Below are 27897 nucleotides of genomic sequence, written 5' to 3'. Positions count from 1 at the left end.
GCAACTTACATCTGTTGTGTTGAGTCTGTCTCATCTCGTTGTTTTACATGGGCTCATAGCGATGGGCTGAAGGTCACCTTAAAGAAAGCACTTCAGACCCAGAAACAAAAGACTAGTCTAATCCTATTCATTGACCACAAGATGGACGTTAGTTATCAGTTAACCACATCTCCATCTCTGGAAATACCACAGAGAGGGTTTTATTCCCACCATGGCTCAGCTGTCAAACTAACTGAAAACAGAGAACGTTTTCCCATAATGCAAAGCATGACATCTTATTTCTTCAACGCCATGTAAGTTGAGCACTGTTTAGGACTTCTGTAAATTAATATGAGCACTTTTCAGTCAAGTTGATTCTTCTAGTTGGTGTTTTCTAGGTGTTTTCTTCAACTGGTGGATTCGACTGAGCTGCTTCCAGAGCGGACTGTTTTCAACACAGAAGCGCGAAGACGACAAAGGGGGAAACAGGAAACCAGCATGTTCCTATTTCCTGTAAGCAGGTGAAGCTGCACTGGTATTCTTTCTTTTATTCTCCAAACCACAGTTCTTGGGGTGCAAAACTAGAGCATTTCAGAAACGCATGTCTTTTGTTTTCTTTTAAGATAACAGGCAAAGTTTTATTTGCATTGCTATTGCTGCACAACCACAGTGTAGCTCTAAGTTCCACAAGCAGTTTGTAAGTGCCATTTGGAAGAGCCAAAGTAATAAAAGCTTGCAAAAGAGGATCTGTGAGCAACTGATTCACTCATTTATCCGCTTGGACACACATATAGTCAAATACGTAAGCCCACACACACCCACAGCGGATGTTTAAGACAATGGCATAACCTCCACATTTTCAGAAGCACTCATCTAAATCAAGGGAAATTATGCTAATAAAGCATCTCATTATTCAGAGCTCAGAGAATCAGTCATTGACGTTGCATCATTATAGATCTATTCACAAACACAGATTGGATTTCATGAAAAGGGAGACTTTCATTTCCCACACTTCTTCATCGTTTATTCTTGTCTTTAAGGAACATGCCGTGCTTTTAAAGTCATTTCATGGAAAGTACCGGGGGTTTGAGATGAAGGTAAGGGTTTCCCGGTGGGACAGTAGTGATCATTCCTGACAGAGGAGCCTTGTGTCCGTAGTCTGGGGTGCTTCGGGTACCAGGACGGCTTCTGGAAATGTAACACTGGTCAAACAGGGAATGTTAAAGGAAATAAAGGAATATTCTGGATTCAATCAACCGCAATTGTGGCATAATCCTGATTACAACAAAAAATTGTTGACTACCACAAAACTTAACATTTGAATCTGTAAACGTTAAAATATGAACTGTTTTAGTCACAAAGCCAGAAGACATAATCAATATGCATGTTAAAGGAACACTCCACTTTTTTTGGAAATAGGCTCATTCTCCAACTCCCCCCGAGTTAATAAGTTGAGTTTTACCGTTTTGAAATCCATTCAGCCGTTCTCCTGTTCTGGCAATATCACTTTTAGCATAGCTTAGCATAGATCATTGAATCCTATGAGACCAATAGCATCGCGTTCAAAAATGACCAACGAGTTTCGGTATTTGTCCTATTTAAAACTTGACTCTTCTGTAGTTATATCGTGTACTAAGACCGACGGAAAATGTAAAGCTGCAATTTTCTAGGTCAATAAGATTAGGAACTACGCTCCCATTCCGGTGTAATAGTCAAGAAGTTTACTGCCGTAATATGGACACAGCAGGCGGAGTAATATCACGCAGCGCCTGAAATGAGTTCCCAGCTAGGTAACTTCCAACGAGGAATGCTCCCTGTGCATGCAGTTGGTCACGTTGTGCTGCAATGTGCTGCGTGATTTTACTGCGCCTGCTTCGGCCATGTTACGGCAGCAAACTTCCTTGACTATTACGCCTGAACGGGAGTGTAGTTCCTAATCTTATCGGCCTAGAAAATCGCATCTTTACATTTTCCGCAGGTCTTAGTACACGATATAACTACAGAAGAGTCAAGTTTTAAATAGGACAAATACCAAAACTCGTTGGTCATTTTTGAACGCGATGCTATTGGTCTCATAGGATTCAATGATCTATGCTAAGCTATGCTAAAAGTGATATCGCCAGAACAAGAGAACGGCTGAATGGAAGTGATGAGTGTTCCTTTAACATGATTTTACTTACAAAACTAGAATAAATAACTTGCTAAACTTTTATATCCAAAACATAACTGTAAAAATAATATTATAAATAATAGGGTACAACAGGGCTAAAGGCATCCCGGGGTAAAAGGCACCTTTGATATTATTTTCCTCTAAACAAAAAGATGGCAGAAAAACAATCAATTCTGTGCTTACTTGATCTAATAATTGATGTTTTAAAAAATGTTGTAAATGAGAATCACTAAAATTCTTGAATATATCTTGAGACAAATGTCTTCTTAATGATTTTCAGTTTTGTTTAAAAAAACACCCCTGCTGTTTAGGGCTAAAAGGCACAATAATTAACATGATAATTAATAGAAGGCTGACTTTTCTGTTTGTTGACATGACATTGTTAGATTCAGATGGTAAATTTATACATAGATTTTTGTATGTATCACTTTATAAGTGGTGTGTGTGTGTGTGTGTGTGTGTGTGTGTGTGTGTGTACACTACCAGTCAAAAGTTTTTAATATTTTTTAAAGTCTTTTCTGCTCACAAAGCCTGCATTTATTTAATCCAAGGTACAACAAAACAGTAACATTTTGAAATATTTTTTTCTTATTTAAAATACCTGTTTTCTATTTGAATATATTTTAAAATATAGTTTTTTCCTTTGATTTCAAAGCTGAATTTTTAGCATCATTACTCCAGTCACATGATTCTTCAGAAATCATTCTAATATTCTGATTTGCTGCTCAGAAAACATTTATTATTATTATGTTGAAAACAGCTGAGTAGATTTTTTCAGGTTTCTTTGATGAACAGAAAGTTTAGAAGAACAGCATTTATCTGAAATAGAAATCTTTTGTAACACTATAAATGACGTTTGATCAATTTAAAGCATCCTTGCTAAATAAAAGTATTAATTTCTATAATTTCTAAAATTATACTGACTTCAAGCTTTTGAATGGTATAGTGTATAATGTTACAAAAGCTTTTTTATTTTAAATAAATGCTGATCTTTGGATCTTTCTATTCACCAAAGAATGCTGAAAAAATGTTTTAAATATTGATAATAATAACAAAAAATGCTAAACAGCAAATCAGCATATTACAATGATTTCTGAAGGATCATGTGACACTGAAAACTGCAGTAATGATACAGGAATACGTTTTAAAATATATTCAAATAGAAATAAAAATATATTTATTTAAATAGTACAGATATTTAAAAATTGTACTGTTTTTGTTGTACTTTGGATCAAACAAATGCAGGCAGAAGAGACTTTAAAAACAAAAATCGTACTGTTCAAATTTCAAATTTTTTTTGACTGATAGTGTATATACAGTAAAATTGTGAACAATTTAAAATAACTGGGGAACAGTCACATTACCTAAAATATACACTTTTCCTTATATATGCAAATACATTTTAACCTAACATGTTGATGTTAATGGAAAATTATCTCATTATGTGTCAAATGTGTCTATTAATGCTTTGAAAAGGGGAGTTTCATTCACATGTGTCTGATTTTCCATAAAGCAAACAATGTCAGAGTGTGTGTCTTATGACAGTCTCAAGTGATTGAATGTTGCCAAAGCTGCGGAGGAATGAAAACGGTTTGGAGACATTTGAGTTATCACCAAATAAGGAGGAGGAGAGAGTTAGAGGAAGTTGTAAAGGTGCTGACTTTCTGCTGTAAGGAAAAGAGATGGGAGGCCTGTTTTATCGGCAAAGGAAACAGATTTCAGAGCACCGGTGACTCCAGGAAAATGGATCTGGGTTGAGTAAAAACCACGATTACCACCGGCAACAAGAGCAGCTCAGCTTTGGATAGGGCCATCTGGAGAGGTCTGCTCCAAAAAGACGGTAAACCAGCTCTTCTGGGGCCCAGCTAGGAAACACGTTTTCAAAAAAACCACCCGGTCCCTGGGTGAGGAGTTTGGTTTTCCTCCAGTGCTTCTCTCAAACACCTCCTCCTCCTTCTTCCTCTTTACTCGAGCTGCAGATGCCTCATTCCTACTCATTCTGAAAGCCGAGGACGTTTTGCCGTTGCAGACGGAGGGTGGAAGAGCGCTGCTAGGCTGGTTTTGATCCCGGTAGTGTCTGTCTGATTTTGACTCTTCAGAAACCCACAGAAAACAGCAATGCCTCATGATTTTTTTCCTGCTTTTTAACTTTAAAACAGAGAATTCAAGTATTTTCTTCGACTTTCTATTCTTTGTTCATCCTGTCTGCTTTATCAGATGATCTGAACTTTGTTCAGCCATACACGTCATGTTGGGGTCTACTAAGTGATGCTGTAAGACACGGTTCACACACCTCCAGCCAGAGCCACATGCTGCAGAGCGTTGAAGAGCACTAAATCTAGGGCATACATTGACAGAAGGGGAACATGCGGGAGCTTGAAAAAAATAAGTTTGACATTGCACATACTGAGGCAGAAACGGAGAGAGAGATCAGAAGATAAATGAATGCAATGGTTGTGGGAAACGCCTCTTCAGAGTGATCCTATGATGTGTTTGCATGTTTACTGCACTATTAAAATCTATGCAATGACAAAGGCTAGGCTTCATTTATTAGCATTATCCATTAGATCATTATATGATCGCCACTCACGTTGCATCTTGGCAATGTCTCCAAGATGCTTCAAGAAATCTACCTGCAAATTTACAGTATACTGTTAAAAGTTTTAGGCACTTGTGTAAAAATGCTGTAAAATGAGGATGCTGTCAAAAATAATGTCATTAATAGATTTTCTTTATCCATTAACTTCTATTAACTAAATTAAATCAACATTTGGTTTGACTATCCTTTGCACTTAAAGCAGCTTTTGCTCTATAGGTGCACTTGTGCACAGTTTTTCAGGTAGCTTTGCAGGTAGGTCTCTTGAAACATCTTGGAGACATTGCCACACTTCCTCTGGATTTAGTCTGTCTCAGTTTGATCTGTTTCTTCATGTTATTCCAGACTGGATGAAGATGAGATCAGATCTTTGTGTGGAGAACTTGGTTGACTCCTTGTGCATACAAAAATCTCACTGGATTATTACAATTAATGGCAAAATTAAAGTTTGGAAGTGTAAACTGATATTTCCTACTGACACACTACAGCAAAAGATAGAAATTAACTTAAAACAAATTTTTAGCTGGTGAAAATACTAGTGTTCTACTAATTTTTGGCCACCACTGTATATATGTATGTATGTATTTCAAATATTAATATTCTAATTTATTTATAAAATTATAAACTAAGTAACGTTTTCAGAGAATTTGTGTAGTTTTTTGGTGTTAACCACAATAGTTAATTTACAGAGGAACTTTCTGAATACAAAGCACTGCTGCCACCTACTGAGAAAAAGTGGTCTTACAGTGAAGTTTAATGATAGTAATAATATAACATAATATAATATAATAATTACTATTATTAAATGTGAAAATAGGGCTTAAAAGGGGGAAAAAAACATTTTAAAAAAGTTTTTTTTTGTTATTTGTTTTTGTTTTTCATTAAGAATATGACCATTTTAGGACCAATAAGAGTTTTCTCATTGTGTGAACATTTACTTTCCCCTGCAAATACCCGAGTTACCATATCACAAGCATTTTACAATTGATTTTTTTTCTCCATTATTATAATTGGTGATTGTCATTAGGTCCTGGTACATAATTTTTTCTTTACATACATATACTTACTCATGCTTACTCATACTCATACACTTAAACTTTACTCATGAGCAGTTGCAATCGAAATTATTCAACCCTCAGATTTCTGAAGATTCATGAATTTATAAAAATTGCATCTACTGTATAACAAATTGCTGTTATATTAAAAGTGAGAATGTCAATATATAAATGTAATATTTTTGATTTTTTTTTTTTTTAATTCAGCACTGCTGTTTTTTAGTCATTTATTTGTATGGTAAAATACAATTAAATCTTTAGAAATTCTATTAGAAATCAGGATTAGCGTGAGCTGTTACACGCAGTTAGTTTGAGTAGCTAATATGACAGTCAACAGAGCTCTCACAAAAGCTATAGAGATAGAATAATTGTATTACTTCAGAAAGTATAAGGCTACATGAAGATTTCGAAGACATTAAAAGTTCCTAGAGACAGCTGGCAGCCTTTTTCCATGGATTAAAATGTGTTGTACCAGAAAACCTTTCAGGGTGTTGAAAAAAAAAAAAAACTAGACAATATCATAAAATGTTTGATGGAAAAACATTTCAGTCCAGAGTATAAAATAGAACAGAAGTCAAGCGTGGCTTTCATGTTGAGGCATCTGGCTGAATACCACTCTTGACAAAAAAGAACAAAAAGGCCGACTTAACAATGCTAAAATTCATCCGGATAGATCTGTGGAGTTCTGGAAGAATGTTTTATGATGCAACCAAACTGGACCTGTGGATTAGCGGTATGTCTGGTGCAAAAAAGGCAAATCTTATGAGCAGAAGAACACCATCTCCATTGTCAAACTTAGAGGTGGATCAGTCCTGTTATGGGGTTGTTCCACTGTAGCAGAAAGTGGAAATCATGACTGTAGAAAGGACCTCATGGATTCTTTGGAGTATCAGGCCATTTTGGCAAGAATTATGATGCCTTTGAAGCTTACGATCAATAGATTTTCCTGCAGGACAGCCATCCCAAAGTATACATCCAAATTATCCTTGGTTCAGGGATCAGTCATAGAATGTTCTGTGTTCTGTTCAGTCTCCAGATTTAATTCTCATTGACAATATTTGATTGAATTTGAAAAAACAGTGGCAAAGTGAAAACCAAAGATGATCAGTGATATAAAAGCTTTTCAGGTGAGGAATGGGTCAAGATTGCAGTAGAGAGGTGACTGAAGCTTCTAAACACTTCCAAGCAGCATTTATTGATAGATTTAAAGAATAAAAGTTTCTGCACCAAATTTGACTTTTGGGGGTTACATCATTTTGAACATGATCGTTTAGAGCCAGTTAAATTTTTTTTCCATTATTCATCAACTTACATTCTCAGAATTACTCAAATGTTTATTAATAAACTTTCCCCAACAGTGCACTGATGCCTTTGTCAAATTGTTTTCACAAATTTTTGTTCTCTGCAGCAAAATGTCTTGCAGGTCAAGGAGGTTGAATAATTTCGATTGCAACTGTATTTATTTATCTATTTTGGACAATTATGTTATTATATTATGTTATTATGTTATGATAGATATTTAATTATGTTAAATATCTATCCTTCCATTTCCCAAATCACTTGTTCATTAGGTCAAAGAGATGCTGGAGTCAATCCCAGTGTCTCAGGCATCGGCAGGGAAACGTCCTCAGTCCATAGCAGAAAAGCCAAATATCTCAATCTGAACTGTTGTAATGTCTTACCCTGCTTGTGGAGTATACGGTAAAGAAGACAGACTGACACCTGAGGTCTGTGGTTTGTCAAACCGGGATTTTCCAGTGTAACCAGGTATAGTAGTTCGGCTACAGAGAAAACAAAACACCTTCCTTATAAAGTGTTCTGTAGAATGATTATGAAGTATATAAAGATATACACAAATCAGAGTCATACTAGCTGGCAGGGGTGGGAGGAGGTATTGTGGTGCGCAGAACAGTCAAAGGGATAAAGTCCTCTCCTGGGACGTCCACACTATCCATGTTTTGAGAGCCCACTGTATAGTATAGCGAGATCACAAATATCATTCATTGTCTTAATAATTGTTATAAAAAGTGACTGTAAGCAACAATACACTGGAAGTTATGCAGCAGATTTGATTTGATTCATTTATAATGTATACTGGTGTGTTTAGGAATGGTCATTACTTCACTAGAGATCTCTAAGATGAATCTGCTTACCAATATAAAGGTATATGGCCTGATTTTGGACATGGACTGGTGCTGTTATTTGAAAACATAGTCAGAAACAACAGAATTTTTGAATCTGTAAATATACAGTAAAAGCTAGGACTCTTAGAATTAATAAATCTAAAATTAAAATGTAAACAAATGAAAGGTTATTTGAATCACATACAAGCTGATGGGTTTTCTTGCATTAAATGTGGCACGCAACTGATGTTTGTTCCAATGCGATCCAATGGCCTAAAAACAAGGAATTCTCATTATAAAAAGGAATATGTTCATACATAAATGCTGAAATTTCACTCACTCAGGCCATCCAAAATGTAGATGAGTTTGTTTCTTCATAGCAACAGATTTGGAGAAATTTAACATTGCATCACTTGTTCACCAATGGATCCTCTGCAGTAAATGGGTGCCATCAGACTGAGAGTCCAAACAGCTGATAAAGACATCACAATAATCCATAAGTAATCCAGACGACTCCAGTCCATTCAAATTAACATCTTGTTAAGAGAAAAGCTGTTAGGAAAAAAACAAAAACAAAGACTTCTTCTATGACTTCTGCTTTTTACATTTTTTCTAAGACTTCTGCTTCTTCGACTTTTTCATAGACTTTGTCTTTTTCGACTTTTCCTTCAACTTCTGCGTGTTCGACTTCTACGTCTTCGACTTTTTGTTAGACTTCTGCTTCTTTGACTTTCTTCGACTTTAGCTGTTTCGACTTTTTCTTCAACTTCTGCTTCTTCGACTTTTTCTTAGACTTCTGCTTCTTTGACTTCCTTCGACTTCTGCTTCTTTGACTTCTACGTCTTCGACTTTTTTTTTCCAACTTCTGCTTCTTCGACTTTCTTCGACTTTTGCTTCTTCGACTTTTTCTTCGACTTTTGCTGTTTCAACTTTTTCTCTGACTTCTGCTTCTTCGACTTTTTCTTCGACTTCTGCTTCTTTGACTTCCTTCGACTTCTGCTTCTTCGACTTCTACGTCTTCGACTTTTTGTTAGACACCTGCTTCTTTGACTTTCTTCGACTTTAGCTGTTTCGACTTTTTCTTCAACTTCTGCTTCTTCGACTTTCTTCGACTTTTGCTTCTTCGACTTTTTTTTTTCCAACTTCTGCTTCTTCGACTTTCTTCGACTTTTGCTTCTTCGACTTTTTCTTCGACTTTTGCTGTTTCAACTTTTTCTCTGACTTCTGCTTCTTCGACTTTTTCTTAGTCTTCTGCTTCTTTGACTTCCTTCGACTTCTGCTTCTTCGACTTCTACGTCTTCGACTTTTTGTTAGACTTCTGCTTCTTTTACTTTCTTCGACTTTAGCTGTTTCGACTTTTTCTCTGACTTCTGCTTCTTCGACTTTTTTTTCCAACTTCTGCTTCTTTGACTTTCTTCGACTTTTGCTTCTTCGACTTTTTCTTCGACTTTTGCCGTTTCAACTTTTTCTCTGACTTCTGCTTCTTCGACTTTTTTTTCCAACTTCTGCTTCTTCGACTTTTGCTTCTTCGACTTTTGCCGTTTCAACTTTTTCTCTGACTTCTGCTTCTTCGACTTTTTTTCCCCAACTTCTGCTTCTTCGACTTTCACTTCTTCGACTTTTTCTTCGACTTTTGCTGTTTCAACTTTTTCTCTGACTTCTGCTTCTTCGACTTTTTCTTAGACTTCTGCTTCTTTGACTTCTACGTCTTCGACTTTTTGTTAGACTTCTGCTTCTTTGACTTTCTTCGACTTTAGCTGTTTCGACTTTTTCTCTGACTTCTGCTTCTTCGACTTTTTTTTCCAACTTCTGCTTCTTCGACTTTCTTCGACTTTTTCTTCGACTTTTGCTGTTTCAACTTTTTCTCTGACTTCTGCTTCTTCGACTTTTTCTTAGACTTCTGCTTCTTTGACTTCTACGTCTTCGACTTTTTGTTAGACTTCTGCTTCTTTGACTTTCTTCGACTTTAGCTGTTTCGACTTTTTCTCTGACTTCTGCTTCTTCGACTTTTTTTTCCAACTTCTGCTTCTTCGACTTTCTTCGACTTTTTCTTCGACTTTTGCCGTTTCAACTTTTTCTCTGACTTCTGCTTCTTCGACTTTTTTTTCCAACTTCTGCTTCTTCGACTTTTGCTTCTTCGACTTTTGCCATTTCAACTTTTTCTCTGACTTCTGCTTCTTCGACTTTTTTTCCCCAACTTCTGCTTCTTCGACTTTCTTCGACTTTTGCTTCTTTGACTTTTTCTTCGACTTTTGCCGTTTCAACTTTTTCTCTGACTTCTGCTTCTTCGACTTTTTCTTAGACTTCTGCTTCTTCGACTTCTACGTCTTCGACTTTTTGTTAGACTTCTGCTTCTTTGACTTTCTTCGACTTTAGCTGTTTCGACTTTTTCTTCAACTTCTGCTTCTTCGACTTTTTCTTAGACTTCTGCTTCTTTGACTTCCTTCGACTTCTGCTTCTTTGACTTCTACGTCTTCGACTTTTTTTTCCCAACTTCTGCTTCTTCGACTTTTGCTGTTTCAACTTTTTCTCTGACTTCTGCTTCTTCGACTTTTTCTTAGACTTCTGCTTCTTTGACTTCCTTCGACTTCTGCTTCTTCGACTTCTACGTCTTCGACTTTTTGTTAGACACCTGCTTCTTTGACTTTCTTCGACTTTAGCTGTTTCGACTTTTTCTTCAACTTCTGCTTCTTCGACTTTCTTCGACTTTTGCTTCTTCGACTTTTTCTTCGACTTTTGCTGTTTCAACTTTTTCTCTGACTTCTGCTTCTCCGACTTTTTTTTTTCCAACTTCTGCTTCTTCGACTTTCTTCGACTTTTGCTTCTTCGACTTTTTCTTCGACTTTTGCTGTTTCAACTTTTTCTCTGACTTCTGCTTCTTTGACTTTTTCTTAGACTTCTGCTTCTTTGACTTCCTTCGACTTCTGCTTCTTCGACTTCTACGTCTTCGACTTTTTGTTAGACTTCTGCTTCTTTTACTTTCTTCGACTTTAGCTGTTTCGACTTTTTCTCTGACTTCTGCTTCTTCGACTTTTTTTTTCCAACTTCTGCTTCTTTGACTTTCTTCGACTTTTGCTTCTTCGACTTTTTCTTCGACTTTTGCCGTTTCAACTTTTTCTCTGACTTCTGCTTCTTCGACTTTTTTTTCCAACTTCTGCTTCTTCGACTTTTGCTTCTTCGACTTTTGCCGTTTCAACTTTTTCTGACTTCTGCTTCTTCGACTTTTTTTCCCCAATTTCTGCTTCTTCGACTTTCACTTCTTCGACTTTTTCTTCGACTTTTGCTGTTTCAACTTTTTCTCTGACTTCTGCTTCTTCGACTTTTTCTTAGACTTCTGCTTCTTTGACTTCCTTCGACTTCTGCTTCTTCGACTTCTACGTCTTCGACTTTTTGTTAGACTTCTGCTTCTTTGACTTTAGCTGTTTCGACTTTTTCTCTGACTTCTGCTTCTTCGACTTTTTTTTCCAACTTCTGCTTCTTCGACTTTTGTCGTTTCAACTTTTTCTCTGACTTCTGCTTCTTCGACTTTTTTTTCCAACTTCTGCTTCTTCGACTTTTGCTTCTTCAACTTTTGCCATTTCAACTTTTTCTCTGACTTCTGCTTCTTCGACTTTTTTTCCCCAACTTCTGCTTCTTCGGCTTTCTTCGACTTTTGCTTCTTTGACTTTTGCCGTTTCAACTTTTTCTCTGACTTCTGCTTCTTCGACTTTTTCTTCGACTTCTGCTTCTTCGACTTCTACGTCTTCGACTTTTTGTTAGACTTCTGCTTCTTTGACTTTCTTCGACTTTAGCTGTTTCGACTTTTTCTTCGACTTCTGCTTCTTCGACTTTCTTCGACTTTTGCTTCTTCGACTTTTACTTAAACTTCTGCTTCTTTGACTTTTACTTAGACTTTTGCTGTTTCAACTTTTTCTCTGACTTCTGCTTCTTTGACTTTTTCTCTGACTTCTGCTTCTTTGACTTCCTTTGACTTTGCTTCTTCGACTTCTACGTTTTCGACTTTTTGTTAGACTTCTGCTTCTTTGACTTTCTTCGACTTTAGCTGTTTCGACTTTTTCTTCGACTTCTGCTTCTTCGACTTTTGCTTCTTTGACTTTTACTTAGACTTCTGCTTCTTTGACTTTTGCTTCTTTGACTTTTTCTTAGACTTTTGATCTTTCAACTGTTTCTCTGACATCTGCTTCTTTGACTTTTTCTTAGACTCCTGCTTCTTTGACTTCTTTCGACTTCTGCTTCTTCGACTTCTACGTCTTCGACTTTTTGTTAGACTTCTGCTTCTTTGACTTTCTTCGACTTTAGCTGTTTCGACTTTTTCTTCGACTTCTGCTTCTTCGACTTTTGCTTCTTTGACTTTTACTTAGACTTCTGCTTCTTTGATTTTTGCTTCTTTGACTTTTTCTTAGACTTTTGATGTTTCAACTGTTTCTCTGACTTCTGCTTCTTTGACTTTTTCTTAGACTCCTGCTTCTTTGACTTCCTTCGACTTTGCTTCTTCGACTTCTACGTCTTCGACTTTGTTAGACTTCTGCTTCTTTGACTTTCTTCGACTTTAGCTGTTTCGACTTTTTCTTCGACTTCTGCTTCTTCGACTTTTGCTTCTTTGACTTTTACTTAGACTTCTGCTTCTTTGACTTTTGCTTCTTTGACTTTTTCTTAGACTTTTGATGTTTCAACTGTTTCTCTGACTTCTGCTTCTTTGACTTTTTCTTAGACTCCTGCTTCTTTGACTTCTTTCGACTTCTGCTTCTTCGACTTCTACATCTTCGACTTTTTGTTAGACTTCTGTTTCTTTGACTTTCTTCGACTTTAGCTGTTTTGACTTTTTCTTCGACTTCTGCTTCTTTGACTTTTGCTTCTTCGACTTTTTCTCTGACTTCTGCTTCTTCAACTTTTTCTTAGACTTATGCTTCTTTGACTTCCTTCGACTTCTGCTTCTTCAACTTTTTTTAGACTTCTGCTGTTTCGACTTTTTCTTCGACTTCTGCTTCTTCGACTTCTACGTCTTCGACTTTTTGTTAGACTTCTGCTTCTTTGACTTTCTTCGACTTTAGCTGTTTTGACTTTTTCTTCGACTTCTGCTTCTTTGACTTTTGCTTCTTCGACTTTTTCTCTGACTTCTGCTTCTTCAACTTTTTCTTAGACTTATGCTTCTTTGACTTCCTTCGACTTCTGCTTCTTCAACTTTTTTTAGACTTCTGCTGTTTCGACTTTTTCTTCGACTTCTGCTTCTTCGACTTCTACGTCTTCGACTTTTTGTTAGACTTCTGCTTCTTTGACTTTCTTCGACTTTAGCTGTTTTGACTTTTTCTTCGACTTCTGCTTCTTTGACTTTTGCTTCTTCGACTTTTTCTCTGACTTCTGCTTCTTCAACTTTTTCTTAGACTTATGCTTCTTTGACTTCCTTCGACTTCTGCTTCTTCAACTTTTTTTAGACTTCTGCTGTTTCGACTTTTTCTTCGACTTCTGCTTCTTGTACTTTTTTTAAACTTCTGCTTCAATTTTTTTTAGACTTCTGCTGTTTCGACTTTTTCTTCGACTTCTGCTTCTTCGTCGACTTTTTCTTTGACTTCTGCTGTTTCGACTTTTTCTTCGACTTCTGCTTCTTCGTCGACTTTTTCTTTGACTTCTGCTTCTTCGACTTTTTCTTAGACTTCTGCTTCTTCGACTTTTTCTTCGACTTTTGCCGTATCAACTCTTTCTCTGACTTCTGTTTCTTCGACTTTTTTTTTCCAACTTCTGCTTCTTCGACTTTCTTCGACTTTTGCTTCTTTGACTTTTTCTTCACTTTTGCCTCTTCCACTTTTTATTCAACTTCAGCCTCTTCTACTTTTTCTTTGATATTTGCCTCTTCGATTTCTGCTTCACAACAGCACCACACACGCATGTTTTTTTGTGCACAAAAAGTATTCTCATAGCTTCATAACATTACAGTTTACCCAAACAAAATACAAAGAAGACCATCCCCTTTTGTCTCTTCACGTCAAAATACCAACATATTTGTTAAAGCTGTTTCCACTTATATTTCTCTCATGATTCAGACAGGACGTCTTCATAAGACAATGTTAATTAATGGCCTGGAGTCATGTGGATTACTTGTGGATATTTGTGATGTTTATATCAGCTGTTTGGATTCTTATGATGGCAACCATTCACTGCAGATAATCCAGTGGTGAGAAAGTGATTTAATGCTAAATTTTTCCAAATCTGCTCACATGAAGAAACAAACTCATTGACATTTTGGATAGCCTGAGGGTGAATGAACTGTCAGCAAATTTTCATGTTTTCCTTTAATGTCTTATATTCACTGGAAGTAACCTCACATCAATACGGCCGACTCACCTGCCACAGCTCAGGTCTGCTGTGGTATCGCTTCAACACAAAACGCTGACTCACAGGGTCAGCCATTTTCTCCAGAGTAGTTGTGGGTGGTTTGTGGCGAGGAGGTAACTTTGAGTCCCAGTCTACATCCTCATAAGCTCTACAGCAGAGCACAACCACATGTATGAGGGATATAAACACTCAATTGCCACATTAGGTTCTACATTATCCTACTTTTGGGTGTTTAACAAATAAATAAATATATGGACATGAAATACTGATTCCAGTTGAAATTATAGTCATCAGCAAAGGTGTTACCATGGCTCTATAGCAATGACAAAGGTCAAGGGTTTGATTCCCAGAGAACACATTTTGACAAAATGTATACCCTTAAGTATAGCTTGAATGCACTTTAAGTACTGGATAAAAGTGCCTGTTAAATGCATATAGAGACAAATGGTAAAGAAATCTTTTGAAAAGTACCAGTTGGTCAAGGTGAGAGAGTCATGGAAAATAAAACATGGTATTTGTGCTGTTAAGAGAGCTTTTAAAGCAACTAATCAGACCTTTGGGCTGCAGAGGTGTAGATGTATTGTCGAGCTGCCGTTGCTATGCTATCAGAAAGAACAGATGGTTCTGCAACCTATAAAGGGATAGTACAAAGACACAGAGGAAAGATAGCTATATTTAGCAAACGTTCCATAGTCTAAAAAAGTGACAACATAAGGAAATATAAAATACAAGTTTAGTTAATCCTTTTTTTTTTTATTCTTTCTTTCTTCCAAAGAACACAAAAGGGGAAATTTTGAAGAACATACTGGTTTTAGCTCTTTGACAATGAACAGAAAGGTAGTAAGGACATTGTTAAAAGGATTGAACCTTCTGTAATAGTTGCATATGAGTCCCTCAGTTGTCCTCAGTGTGATAATATGGATCTCAAATTCATACAGTCATTGTTGGAAAGGTTTCAAATTCACAAAAATGCTGAAAAACCAAAATAATTTGTGGGACCTGAAGGATTTTTCTGAAGAACAGCAGGAAGTTTAACTGTTCAGGACAAACAAGGGACTCCTGAACAACTATCACTAAAAAAAAAAAAAAAAAAAAAAACACAGCTGTGGATCATTTAGGTAACAACATAGTGTGTAAACTTTTTAACTGGGTCATTTTTATAAATTCAACTATTTTTTTCTCTTGCGCACTATATGTAAACGTCTTTTATGTGAAATATCTAATTCAGGTCAGTAATAACTAAAAGTAACATGGATTTTGTATGATCCCTCTTATTTTGGTAAAATAATTAACATTTTGGAGATTCTGCAAGATGTATGTAAACGTTTGACTTTAACTGTAGGTAAAGCGCTGTCTCTTACAGAGAGAAAAGACTACAAATCAACAAACCATTAGAAACTTTACAAACCATCGACTTTTAACCCTTAAAACCATTTTAAAAAAATTTGTAGAATGAAGCTGACCAGTTATGTGTAGGGTCTATTAGAGTTTCCAAAAAAACCAAAACAAGTCCCATTATAACCAGTAAAACCATTACAAATTTTGTTTTTTTTTGTTTGTTTGTTTGTTTGTTTGTTTTGGCAGAGCTGTAAGATTAAGGCGTTGGAGTAGTGGAAGGATACTGCAAAACTGTCATTTCATAAACAAATTATTCAGTTCTTGTTAAATTATTCAACAGATCAAATCAAGAATGGCTACTTCTCTCATAGATGTGCCAGGGAGAGGTCAAAAGTTGACGACTGGTTTGTTCCTGTTTCTTGCACTAGTTTAGATTCTCAGAATATACTGTAGAAACACAACTTGTATATGCTTTTATTTTTGAAGACCAGTGCCGTTCTTCTCCTTTTCTCCTTTTATGTTCCAAGGAAGACAGTAAAGTCACGTGGGTTTGAAGCAAAATGAGTAGTAATGACAGAATGTTCATTTTTGAGTAAACTAAAGTTGAATACTTAATGTTTAGTGCTGTAAAAGTGCTAAAGCTTCAAACAAACAGCATACAAAAGTATTATTAGCCTACAGTAGCAGGAATGAATAACTGAGCATATCTATGACTGACCGCATTCATTTCATGGTTGTCCTGAGAGGGGTGTTTAATACTTTGTGCACTAGTCCAACCTGATAACAAAGTAGATGGAATTTGTTAATAAATATGTAAGAGTCTACTGTTAAATTGCTTTTTGTTACACACTGCTGCAGTCAGCCCAAACTTGTATAACAAAAAAGATTGCAGTTACCGCCAAGGTTTGCCTTCAGTGCTGCTTCTGATTGCATCCTGGAGTTCCACCTCTTGTGCTCAGACATGTCATATATCAGAGCCGAAGGTCTAGTTGGAGGAGTCTGAGGCCTGTCTCGCACTCCTGCCGGAACCCACAGATCGGATGCAGTGTAAACTGTACCGATGAATGGGCTTCTGCTCTTTGCCTCCAGATGCACCTGTGCCCCTGCACTCAGTTGACCGGAGCACGGATCTATTAGAGACACGTCGCCACGCAGCGGTGCCAGAGGAGCTCTTTCATCAGGCGACTGGGCTCCACGATTGAATTTGGAGAACGCATGTCTATCTGTCTCAACCATGCTCTCAAAGTCATACCTTCCTTCTGGACCCTTCCCACAGGGCAGATTCATACGTCTGCAAAGCCACCTGCTCACTCCTTCCGAACTCTCACAGGGTGCCTTGAGAAGCCTTACACGGTATGGTTCCCGTTCCTCCTCCATTAATGATTTATAAATGCAAACAATTAACCAACAAATAGAATATATTGCCACAAACGCTGCATTACTCTTCTAGATGTGTTGGGGAATGTAGGTTTATGCAGATGGAAGCCACAGGTGTATTCATCAGCGTCTGCTGTTGCCAGGAGACTGTGTCATTAGTTTGTCATTAGATTGCCTCCTGTGTCACTGCAGTCAGCGGGAGGTCAAATTACTGGCATGTGTCTGTAAATTGACGCTGGGACTCGGAGCAAAGCTGAAACTCATTATTGAGTAGAATTACAGGGAGTTCTAGTTTTTAATCTAATTTGGACATTCAAATGTGAATTAGTAGGAAAAAAATTATGATTAGTAGTAATGAGTAGATTTGAGTGCTAATGCATATAGGAGTTATGTAAAATAACTAATCGCAATATCATGTAATGGTCACTAGATGGAGACCTAGATCAGACAATTTGAGCTGTGAGGTTGGTTCACACTGTGATGGTTGCTCTTAAATTAAGTCAAATATTATTACTGGGCCATTCTACAGAATTGGTGCAAAGCCAGAGTTGAAAACATGTTGAAAAAATGTGTCTTTTTCCACAGTTACACATTTTGAGTAACTGTGCAGTTAATTCTAAAATTGTATTTTCATAAAGTTTTGGAATGCTGGTCCTTTCCCCAAATTTGTCACTACCGAAACACAATAACATATAATTTAATAAGAAGAGTTATATTGACCAATTAAGATTTTGCAAGCCCGAAATTATTCATACCCCTGGCAAATTCTGACTAAAAGTTATTTTTATTCAACCAGCAAGTTTTTTTTTTGACCAGAAATTACACAGGCTTCTCTCAAAAGAAAATAAGACGGTGTACAAGAGGCATCATTGTGAAAAAAAAAAAAAAAAAATTCTCAGCTTTTATTTACATTTGAACAAAAAGTGTCATGTCCAAAATTAGTCATAGCCCTTTATGACTGTATATCTATTTTACTGAAATGTTTTCAGAGGTAAATCAATAACAATTACAACTGTAACAATATTTCAAGCGTAATGTATGACATTGTTGTATTTTGAATTCTACTTTTCTTTGTAAAAGGCATAAAGTTAATCATACTGACTTCAAATATAAGGATTCATTAGTTTAACTAAACACTGAATCAAAACACTATCATACCATCTTAGTTGATAATTCAGTATTCAGTATGCTTTATTTTTGACGAAACATTGCATGTTTTGGTTGTGACAGCACATTTTCGGTAGTGACAGTAATGTTTTGGTAGCGACCACATCACATTACAGAATTTTAACTCACATACTAAAACAATACTAAAACATACTAAAATACAAATAATTTTATTTCCCCCAGATAAAGTTTTTACATGTGTACAACTGTTCAGAACTGTGCTAGCTAACCATGTGTTGATTAGAATCTTTGGGCAAGGTTCAAAATTATCTAAAATTGACTACTGAAACAATGATGACATGTTTTGGTTGTGACCATTGCGGTAGTGACAATTTTAGTTACTTTTGCACCTAGCTTAAAGATGCTAATCAACACATGGTTAGCTAGCACAGGCAGGCAAGGCTCCCAACGCATCTAGTTTGACGCATGTACGTTGAAACTTGCAACGCTTGCTTTTTGGTGCGTTCACACCGCACAGGTCAGGCAACGCTCCCAACGCATCTAGTTTGCACACTTCCCCTGAATAAACAATAGCAAACTAGTAGGGACTGGACATTTTGGAATATTCTCATGACCATGTTTCGCTAGCTAACGAAATGGTAAATAATTACTTTGAGAAAAGATTTGATAACTTACCCGACATCCTGATCTCTTCAGTGATCTTCATCCAAGCAAGTTGCTTTACATTCCTGTCTTTATACAACAACGAGGACGGATCATACAATTCTCTGGGATTGCAGACGGCTACAATGAGCTTGTCTTCCATTGTTGAAAAAAAATTTTTTTTTTCTGCTCCCGCTCCCGCTTCATTCAAGATACGCGTGGTGACGTTGCTACAGTGAGACGCTCTGATTGGTTGACGCACTGCGTTAAGTGCGTCAAGTCCGTCAAAAGTTCAGCTAGCTAGCTGAACTTCTGTGTTGCTTGCGTTTGCTTCGTTGATGCATAAACGCAGGTAACGCTTGAAAAGTTGGCAGATCCAACGCACACAACGCACCGCAGAGCCTCTGACGGACTCAATCATAGACTTTACATGTAGTCTTGCCGCAACTGACACTGACATTTGGGGCGGTGTGAACGCACCATAACGGTGCATTCACACTACAGCGTCAAATTTGCGCTCAGTGCCGCTGGCAACGCTACAACGCCACTGCTTTGGAAAGTGTAAAATTTAGAGCAGAGCACGCCTCTGAAAAACATGTTTACACCCTGTTTGCGCTTCATTTGTCTTTTTTAATGGCGGTTCACAAAATAAACTGTAGCATATAATGAAAACATGCAAAGTACATTTACTTTTCAATACTATGTGATTTCAGCTCAGTAATCCACCAGTTTCGGTAACGCGCAGGGATGGGCAGTATTTTAAATAAATGTATTTAAAATACGTATTTGAAATACAAAATACTATTTTGTATTTTGTATTTTAAAGCCTTTGGGAAAAATCTAATGTAATTTGTATTTAAATACATTTAAGACGAGTATTTTGTATTTTCAAAATACATAAAATACTTTTTGCCAATCAACCTCTTTATCAGGGTGCTGATTTAGTTCAGACCTATGGTTCAGACACACCCCTCCCTCAACCTTAACGCTCATGCACGTGAGCTGCCTGCAGCAGAGTCAGCATTGGATCAGCCACTTTTCTCAGTTTTCTGCATTAAGGCAAGGGTGTCATCATAATCAATTCTTCGTTGATTAAAGTTAAATTGGTGCATCATTCAGATTTGCCTTCAGTAAACATGAAATAATAAACAAGCACCGACACGTGTAGGAGAAAAATAGCGTTAGCTGCCTGTTAGCCAATGCGTTTGGATGGTTGTTTTTTTTTAATCTATCAACTAGCTAGTCAAATGTGTTTAAAACATTACTGCATGTTAGGGCTGGGTGATATGACAGAACTATATATATTTTAGGCAGCGATGCTATAAAGTGTGAATCTATTCAACTTTTCAAAATCATTTACATTTAGTTTTGCATTCAGAATATGTCTAGATATATTTCAGCCTAGGGATAGTTCACCCAAAAATGAAAATTTGATAATTTTTTACCCTTGATACACAGCCACGTCCAACTGTCCTGAGAACAAGCTTTTCATCCGGCAAGTTACATGTGTACGCGCTCTGGTGTATTTTACGCAAACGCCAGAAGCGATCTGTCGCGTGTATACGACACTCATTTGTTCACACAGTGCACAGAGATTGTGTGTATAGCGGTTAATCAAAACGGTAATTACTTGCTATATCCTGATTCAAACCGATTGAAAGCTAAAAGATTATGTTTGCTTGCGCAAACTCATCCGGAACTTTTACAGATTTTCCCTTCTGGCGTTTGCGTATACACATCTAACGTGCCAGATGAAAAGCTCGTGCTCATGACAGATGGACATGGCTGTGTATCAAAGGTAAAAAATTATATAAAAACTGTACCCTGGAAATCCAGAGGTCTTGCGAGAGCACAATTTGAATTGTCTCTGCAAGACACTCTGGGATCGAGCAATGATTAGGGTTACCACTTTTAATACCCAAAAATAAGGGACGCATTTGGGGGGGGGGGGGGGTCATCTCAAAAATGCTGCAGTAAAAAGGTTTCATATGAGTTGTGCATATAATATGGGACGTCCTGAATAAGAACTGATCATTGTTTTTTTCTACTTTTTAGAAATGGGGTCTATATACCCCGTTAAAATGTAATCATGCCCCATATCTCAAAAATGCTGCAGTAAAAAGGTTTCATATGAGTTTTGCATATAATATGGGCCGTCCTGAATAAGAACTGATCATTGTTTTTTTTTCTACTTATTAGACTCTAAAGTCTAATAATGTCCCATTTCTCAGAAAAGAACCGTCAAGTACACCAATAAATAAAACGGATATTAAAGCAGAAATGAAAATAAATAAGCAAAAATTCAAGCGCGTTCTCTCTGTGTTGTTCCTGAAACTACCGTAATCACTGTAATATGCGCGCACACTTAAAATCAATTGCGGCTGGCTTGACCGTGTTTTTCTGAACCGCGGCTGGCTTTACCGCAGTGATTATTTGCATGAGACGCTGCTTTAAAAAAAATTATAAAAAATACGGGACAAAACCCGTCCCGTATTGATTCAAAACGGGACGCGCAATTTCATTCTCAAATACGGGACGATTCCGTATTTTAAGGGACGGGTGGCAACCCTAGCAATGATGCATGTTACTGCAATACGTAAGCAGTTCTGGGAACCGATCAAATCGGTATATCTGATGTAGGCGGGCCAGAGGCGAGCTAAGCTGATGACGACAGCGCTGCGACGTCCAAAATCATTTTACGAGTTCACACTTACATATAATAAACTGGGAATGGGTTATGCGTATTTGGTGAGCTGTCCGATGGAAGGGCTCCGAGCTCGGAATTTTGGCCCGAACACAGAATACCTCCGTTAGGACAGAAAACAGTTGTTAGTGTGGAGAAGGGGTGGAGGAGGGATGCTAAAAATCTGTCAAAGAACAGAGGTGAGGTTGTGGTATAAATACACGTCTGTTAATTAGGTTGATTACTAATTGCGCTCCTCATGATCATCGTTAATCGTTGTTAATAAAACATAATTTAGTAAACATTGAATGATGGCTACAGATGAACACCAGTTGTTTGAAACGGCTTTGGCTGCTACAGTGAACGAGTTAGACTTGGCTTTTCATATAACAGAGGAACAGAAAACCACGCTCGAATCGTTCCTTTGCAAGAAGGATGTTTTTGCTGTTTTGCCAACTGGATACGGCAAGAGTTTAATCTATCAGTCAGCTCCGCTGGTAGTTAAGCGTATTGTGCGACCACAAAGAGGAACAGATCTGAAGCAGACAATGCCAGATAGCATTCGGCAGTCCCCAGTCCTGGCTGTTAAAAAAGAAGTGGCGATAAATGTTATCGAACAAGGTCTACCGGGACAACCTGATCGGGATTCTGGTGGATGAGGTCCATTTCATTAACAAATGGTAAGAGGCACTTGGTAAACTTACTGTAACGAAAAACGGAACTATTCAATAGTAAAACAGTAGCCTAACTTGAACAGGATGATATGTCTCGCTGCTGAATGAAAAGCTAGCGTCCATCCACATATTAGTTGATAGTTAATGAATAGTTTGATGGGCCCTAATTGTTTTATGAGGTTGATTTGGCTGTCGTAATTAATAGTTATTAATCTTGTCACATTGTTTATGTTATAACATTGAAATCCACTAGCTCAGGATATGTCACATCGTGTATTGTTGTGATTGGTCGTGACGTTATCCAATTGCGTGCAGTGAGAGTTTCAAATTCACGCTTGGTGCCGCCCATCGAGTTAGGCCCTTTTCATTCCTCGATGCCAGACCCTTAATCTTAATAGATTAGGATCTGGATTTTTCCAGGCTATAAATACTGTTCAGTTTCTCGCAAGAACCGATCGTTTCGTGTCTTAGGACATTAATGTATTGTCACGAGCCGCAGGGTGTAATTTGGATTTGTCTGTGCATGTTTTTTGGCTGGTAGACTGCGCCGGTTTTGTTAAAAATCTTTGTTTGTGTTCTACTGAGGGGTGAACTATCCCTTAAAGGGATGACGGCCAATTTCAAATGTATTTTGTCTATTTTAAAAATACAAAATACTGTATTTGTATTTTAAATACATTTTTTACACAGTATTTTGTATTTGTATTTAAATACATTTTTCCACTCAGTATTTTGTATTTTTATTTTAAATACATTTCAATGTATTTATGCCCATCTCTGAACACGCGTTATAGTTGCCTTGCCTACTTCTCACAGCGACTGGTTGTCGCCCAGCGTTTTGCGCTCGAGATTTGCATAAAGTTGAGGAATGCCCAACCTTTTGACACTCTCAGCTGCTCTCAATGCTTTCTTCGCGCCGCTTCCAATCCCAAAATGCACCACGCGACCGTTTACGCGCAACTGCCATATGAATGAATTGAAAACGCTCGCTTCGTCCCGCTCACTATGTGCCAGTGTGAACGCACCGTAACACCTAAAAACTCTGCGGAAAAAAAAACGAAGTAGCGGGTTATAGCTGGCTGGTTTTAGCTAGTGGCTTCCCAGCCTGACCAGCCTGGCCAGGCTGAAAAAGTGGCCAAAACCCCTCTAAAACCAGCCTGCTGACCAGCTATAGGCTGGTTTTAGCCGTTTTTTTTCACCAGGGAAACAAGGATGTCCCTACCAAAAACACAAAAATGTTTCGGTAGTGACAATTTTAGATACTTTTGAACCTAGCCCAAAGATGCTAAGCAACACATGATTAGCTAGCACAGTTCTGAACAGTTGTACACATAAAAAAACTAAATTTTATTAAAATTATATATATATATATATATATATATATATATATATTATATATATATATATATATATATATATATTACTTCTCTTAAAAAAACAACAACAATGGAATAAAACGCAAAAAATATTTCAATATCGTTTTCATAAGTTGAAATATAGGGGTAAGGATTCGGGACATCCACCTCCCAATTGAAAGTACCCACTAAATGATAATTTTATAATAATTTTATAGTGGGTTTAATAGATAATAAAAATATCTTGATAAATATCTAAGATTTGAATACTTAAATTCTTTTTAAATGTGTGTTTTGGTTGTGTCTGTCTATCTATCTGTTAGCAGTGAGAAATCATGATCTATGCAGAAACAACACAGCAAAAGAAAGGTGCTTTATTTGGATGTGAAGCTCTGATGCATGATTTAAATGAATTTCTCATGGTAAATCAAACAAATATATGTTACATTTCAATATGCATACTGCTTACAAATTTTAATACAGCATTTCAGTCATGTGACCTTCCTCAGGCATTGTTTAAACATGAATAAAATTAGCACTGTGTGGGATTCATAATTTTTCTTAGATCTTTTTGCTTTTATTTCTCCTATGCACCTGGTTATATAATTTATCAGGAGCACCAGTGGCTTTAATTAATATATTAAAATGAAAATATAAAAAAAATAAAGCTAGCTTTGGACTACAATCAGCATGCCAAAAATATTTTCTTGAGTCTGGTCTCTATGGTCTGTGTGCTCACTGAAGCAAGATGTATCTCATACAGTCTGCATCAGTGGCCAAAGATTAGTAGATGGTTGGCTTGATAAAAATGGTCAAACGCAATATTCTTCTTTACACTGGTTTATAAAAACAGCTCCGTCATTACTATGGCTGTGTGTGCTTGCGCTCTTGATGAGAATGCCCTTGCATATCTGGGTGTCACAACATGGTACTGATGACAGTGATAAGCGCTGATAGCTGATGTTAAACTCGGGCCTTCGTTAACATAAACACCCAACAAACATTGCAGGAAGCTGTATGGACTGGAAACGGCGGGTTAAAAATAGTCCAATTAGAAATATTTGACAATGTTGCTCTGCATGTATAACACCCCCACCCTCCCGTTTAATAATGGCGAAAAAATATCTCAGTTCCGGTTCAAGAGAGAGAGAGAAAATCCAAAAACAGTAAGTCAGCACAGTTTTGCTGTGGTTCAAATGCTCTCCCTTTAATAATTTACACCCTTTTATAGTGCTTGCTTTGTTTCAAAAGAAATTAAAGTTGGATACTGTATCTAAGGCTTTATGTTCTGTACTGCAGAAAACAGACTGTAGGTCCTGCTCGACTGAATGTAATCTGAAATATGAAGCTTCAAGGCTGAATATTAATCATTCCTTACAAGCTTTTTTTTAAAAAAAAAAGCCAAAAAGCATAGCTGTTTTTCTTGCACAAAGAAACATCATATGTAACACAATCAAAGACTTAACCAGTGACCAGTAAAACTTGAAACTCATGCTCACCAGTGTGAAAATATACAACGAGATGGTGCTCAATAAGATGTGAAAACAGATCAAAAGGTTTCTAGTGGTTAATTGAATTAATCAAGGCCATTTGACAGTCATTTAACAGTCATTTATGTTATTTATGCTTCAATTTGCATTTTCGTTCAGTAAAGCACCGCCTGTGTGTTTGAAGACACACAAACAACCGCAGTGGTGTTTGCAGAGACGTAAACAAATTCCTCTGTAAACAATTAAGAATTAATGCTTCACTCCAAGTCTCGACATGCCATAGAGCGCTGCTCATTGCTATAAAATATTGCACTCCTGAATAAACTCAGGACCTGCGATTCGAGTCTTTTGATCTTCCCGGGTCTGTGCTCACACTAATTGGCCATATTATCCCAGACAAAAACAGTGTGATGACATTTTTGCAACACCATTGGTAAAAGACTCCTCAGGCATTTGGATAAACCAGTGTTACACGATCCGTGAGAGCGGCGCCCCGGGCAAAAAGAGAGTTCACCAGGAACGTCCAATATAGATGCTCCTTCACATTCCCAAATGAACCATGTGACATGCTTTGCGTTAACGTCAGCGTGGCTATTCGGTTTAATTAATGCTCGATCCTTAATTTATTTGTTCTCGCGCTCTCTTTCGCTTGAGGTTCATTCAGTGGGGGAGCTCTTAATGAATTAGAACATCTTTGGTGCTTGGAGATGAAAGTATTTTTGGCAGGGATAGGGGTATTTTTAGTCCAAGAAATAATTTTCTTCAGAGAGAGAGAGAGAGAGAGGGAAAGGGGGAGAGAAAGACAGAGTGAGAGTGCCATGTTGCTGAAATCTGGTTATTAGTCTGCTTGTCTGCTCCCTCCTTCCCTCTGCAGGCCCTGACATTATTTAAATAGCCGCACACCCATCCCATAGTGCCCAGCCGTGCACCAGAGTGGCTAATTTGGGTAAGCCTCATTCATCTAGAAAAAAAATGCAACTGTATATTTTAGAAGATGACATGGTAGAAGGGAAAAGAAAGGGTAAAAGAAAGGGATGAAAAAAGAGATAGTGTGTGCAGCTGCTGTGGAGTTTGTTAGTGAAGCATACTGTCAATGTATAAACCTGGGTATAATTGGTTTTAGAGCAACATGGTACTGATGACAGTGATAAGCGCTGATAGCTGATGTTAAACTCGGGCCTTCGTTAACATAAACACCCAACAAACATTGCAGGAAGCTGTATGGACTGGAAACGGCGGGTTAAAAATAGTCCAATTAGAAATATTTGACAATGTTGCTCTGCATGTATAAAACCCCCACCCTCCCGTTTAATAATGGCGAAAAAATATCTCAGTTCCGGTTCAAGAGAGAGAGAGAAAATCCAAAAACAGCAAGTCAACACAGTTTTCAGTGGAGGTTCAAATGCAGACTCTCCCTTTAATAATTTACACCCTTTTATAGTGCTTGCTTTGTTTCAAAAGAAATTAAAGTTGGATACTGTATCTAAGGATACTGTATCCCAGCCGTGCACCAGAGTGGCTAATTTGGGTAAGTCTCATTCATCTAGAAAAAAAATGCAACTGTATATTTTAGAAGATGACATGGTAGAAGGGAAAAGAAAGGGTAAAAGAAAGGGATGAAAAAAGAGATAGTGTGTGCAGCTGCTGTGGAGTTTGTTAGTGAAGCCTACATACTGTCAATGTATAAACCTGGGTATAATTGGTTTTAGAGCGTGCAAGCCCCATCCACCACTCTCGGCACAGACCTTCAGCCTATTTTGACTTAATTCACTTTATTCCATTGTTCTCTGAAGTACTTGATTCTCACTCATCAGTTGAATGAGAGGTCAAAATATGGACTTTTTTTCACATTAAATCTTTTTATATTTTCACCTTTTTTACTTTTATGTACATTTATAGCACTATGCTTTATGTTATTACCTTGGCACTGAATTACAGACAACTGGTTAATGCCGCTGCTAATATAATGGCTGAGGGCAAATTTGGCGTCTTTCTCTCTTTTTCTGTTCTGACTTCTGATTTAGCACTTTTAAAAAGTCATAAAAATGCGACTGTGCTTTTTCTTTTGCTTTTGGGGCAAAAGATTTCTTCACTATAATGACTTTAGAGTCTGAGAACCTGGAAATGTGAAAAAGGTCAATTTAAGTATGACTACTGAGTTTATTCAACTGTTCTATTAAAGGAATAGTTCACCCAAAAATAAAAATTTCCCCATGATTTGCAAACCTTCAAGCCATCCTAGGTGTATATGACTTTCTTCTTTCAGACGAATACAATTTGAGTTATATTTAAAAATGTCCTGGCTCTTCCAAGCGTTATAATGGCAGTGAATGGGTGTTGAGATTGTGAAGTTTAATAAAGTGCATAAGAGAAAAATATCCATATTTAAAACTTTAGAAACCTTAATCCGGATGGATGTACTTCATTTTGCTTCAAAATCTCAACACAAAATTAAGACTTTCAGTCTTTCAGTCAATTATAATTGACCTATACTTTTAATAAATCTTTTGTTTGAGATACTTAAGAACAGTATATTTTAGTCTGTATGTTTTCCTGACTCTTAACGCTTAAAGGGATGGTTTACTCAGAAAATAAAAGTTCTGTCATCATTTACTAACCTTCATGTTGTTCCAAACCTGCATGACTTTCTTTCTTCTGTGGAACATAAAAGAAGACATTTTAAAGAATGTTGGGGTTCAACAAAATTAAACTTTCCTGACTTTCCTGGTAGGACAGCCTTCAAACATCAGAACTTTTAACATAAACGTGTGTTGGCGTGTGCTCACATCCACCCTATAATGATTTTAAAAAATCCCTTTAAAATCCCTATAAATTATAACCTTTTCCAAATTAAGCCATTTATACGTCACACAGTCCAATGCCACTCCCATAATTGTTGATTGACATGGCCGTCTTACCTTAGACCCGTCCTGAGTGAGCTGTGAACTGTCCGCCAT

General features: G+C 37.2%; 1 protein-coding gene across 1 annotated transcript; it reads right to left on the bottom strand.

Moving 5' to 3' along the window:
- Positions 1-386: 386 nt before the first annotated feature.
- On the bottom strand, positions 387-27897 carry LOC141325931 (protein SPMIP7). The gene is made up of 10 exons (XM_073834652.1): positions 27859-27897; positions 16488-17037; positions 16310-16368; positions 14808-14884; positions 14263-14401; positions 8129-8196; positions 7954-7995; positions 7670-7777; positions 7483-7581; positions 387-1167 (listed from the first exon to the last, which is right to left on the bottom strand). The coding sequence occupies exons 1-10, from the start codon at positions 27895-27897 to the stop codon at positions 1041-1043; spliced, it is 1308 nt and encodes a 435-aa protein (XP_073690753.1). The 3' UTR covers positions 387-1040.

The sequence above is a fragment of the Garra rufa genome, chromosome 2, assembly GCF_049309525.1.
Source record: "Garra rufa chromosome 2, GarRuf1.0, whole genome shotgun sequence".
Taxonomy (NCBI): domain Eukaryota; kingdom Metazoa; phylum Chordata; class Actinopteri; order Cypriniformes; family Cyprinidae; genus Garra; species Garra rufa.
This window is presented reverse-complemented; position numbering and strand designations above follow the sequence as displayed.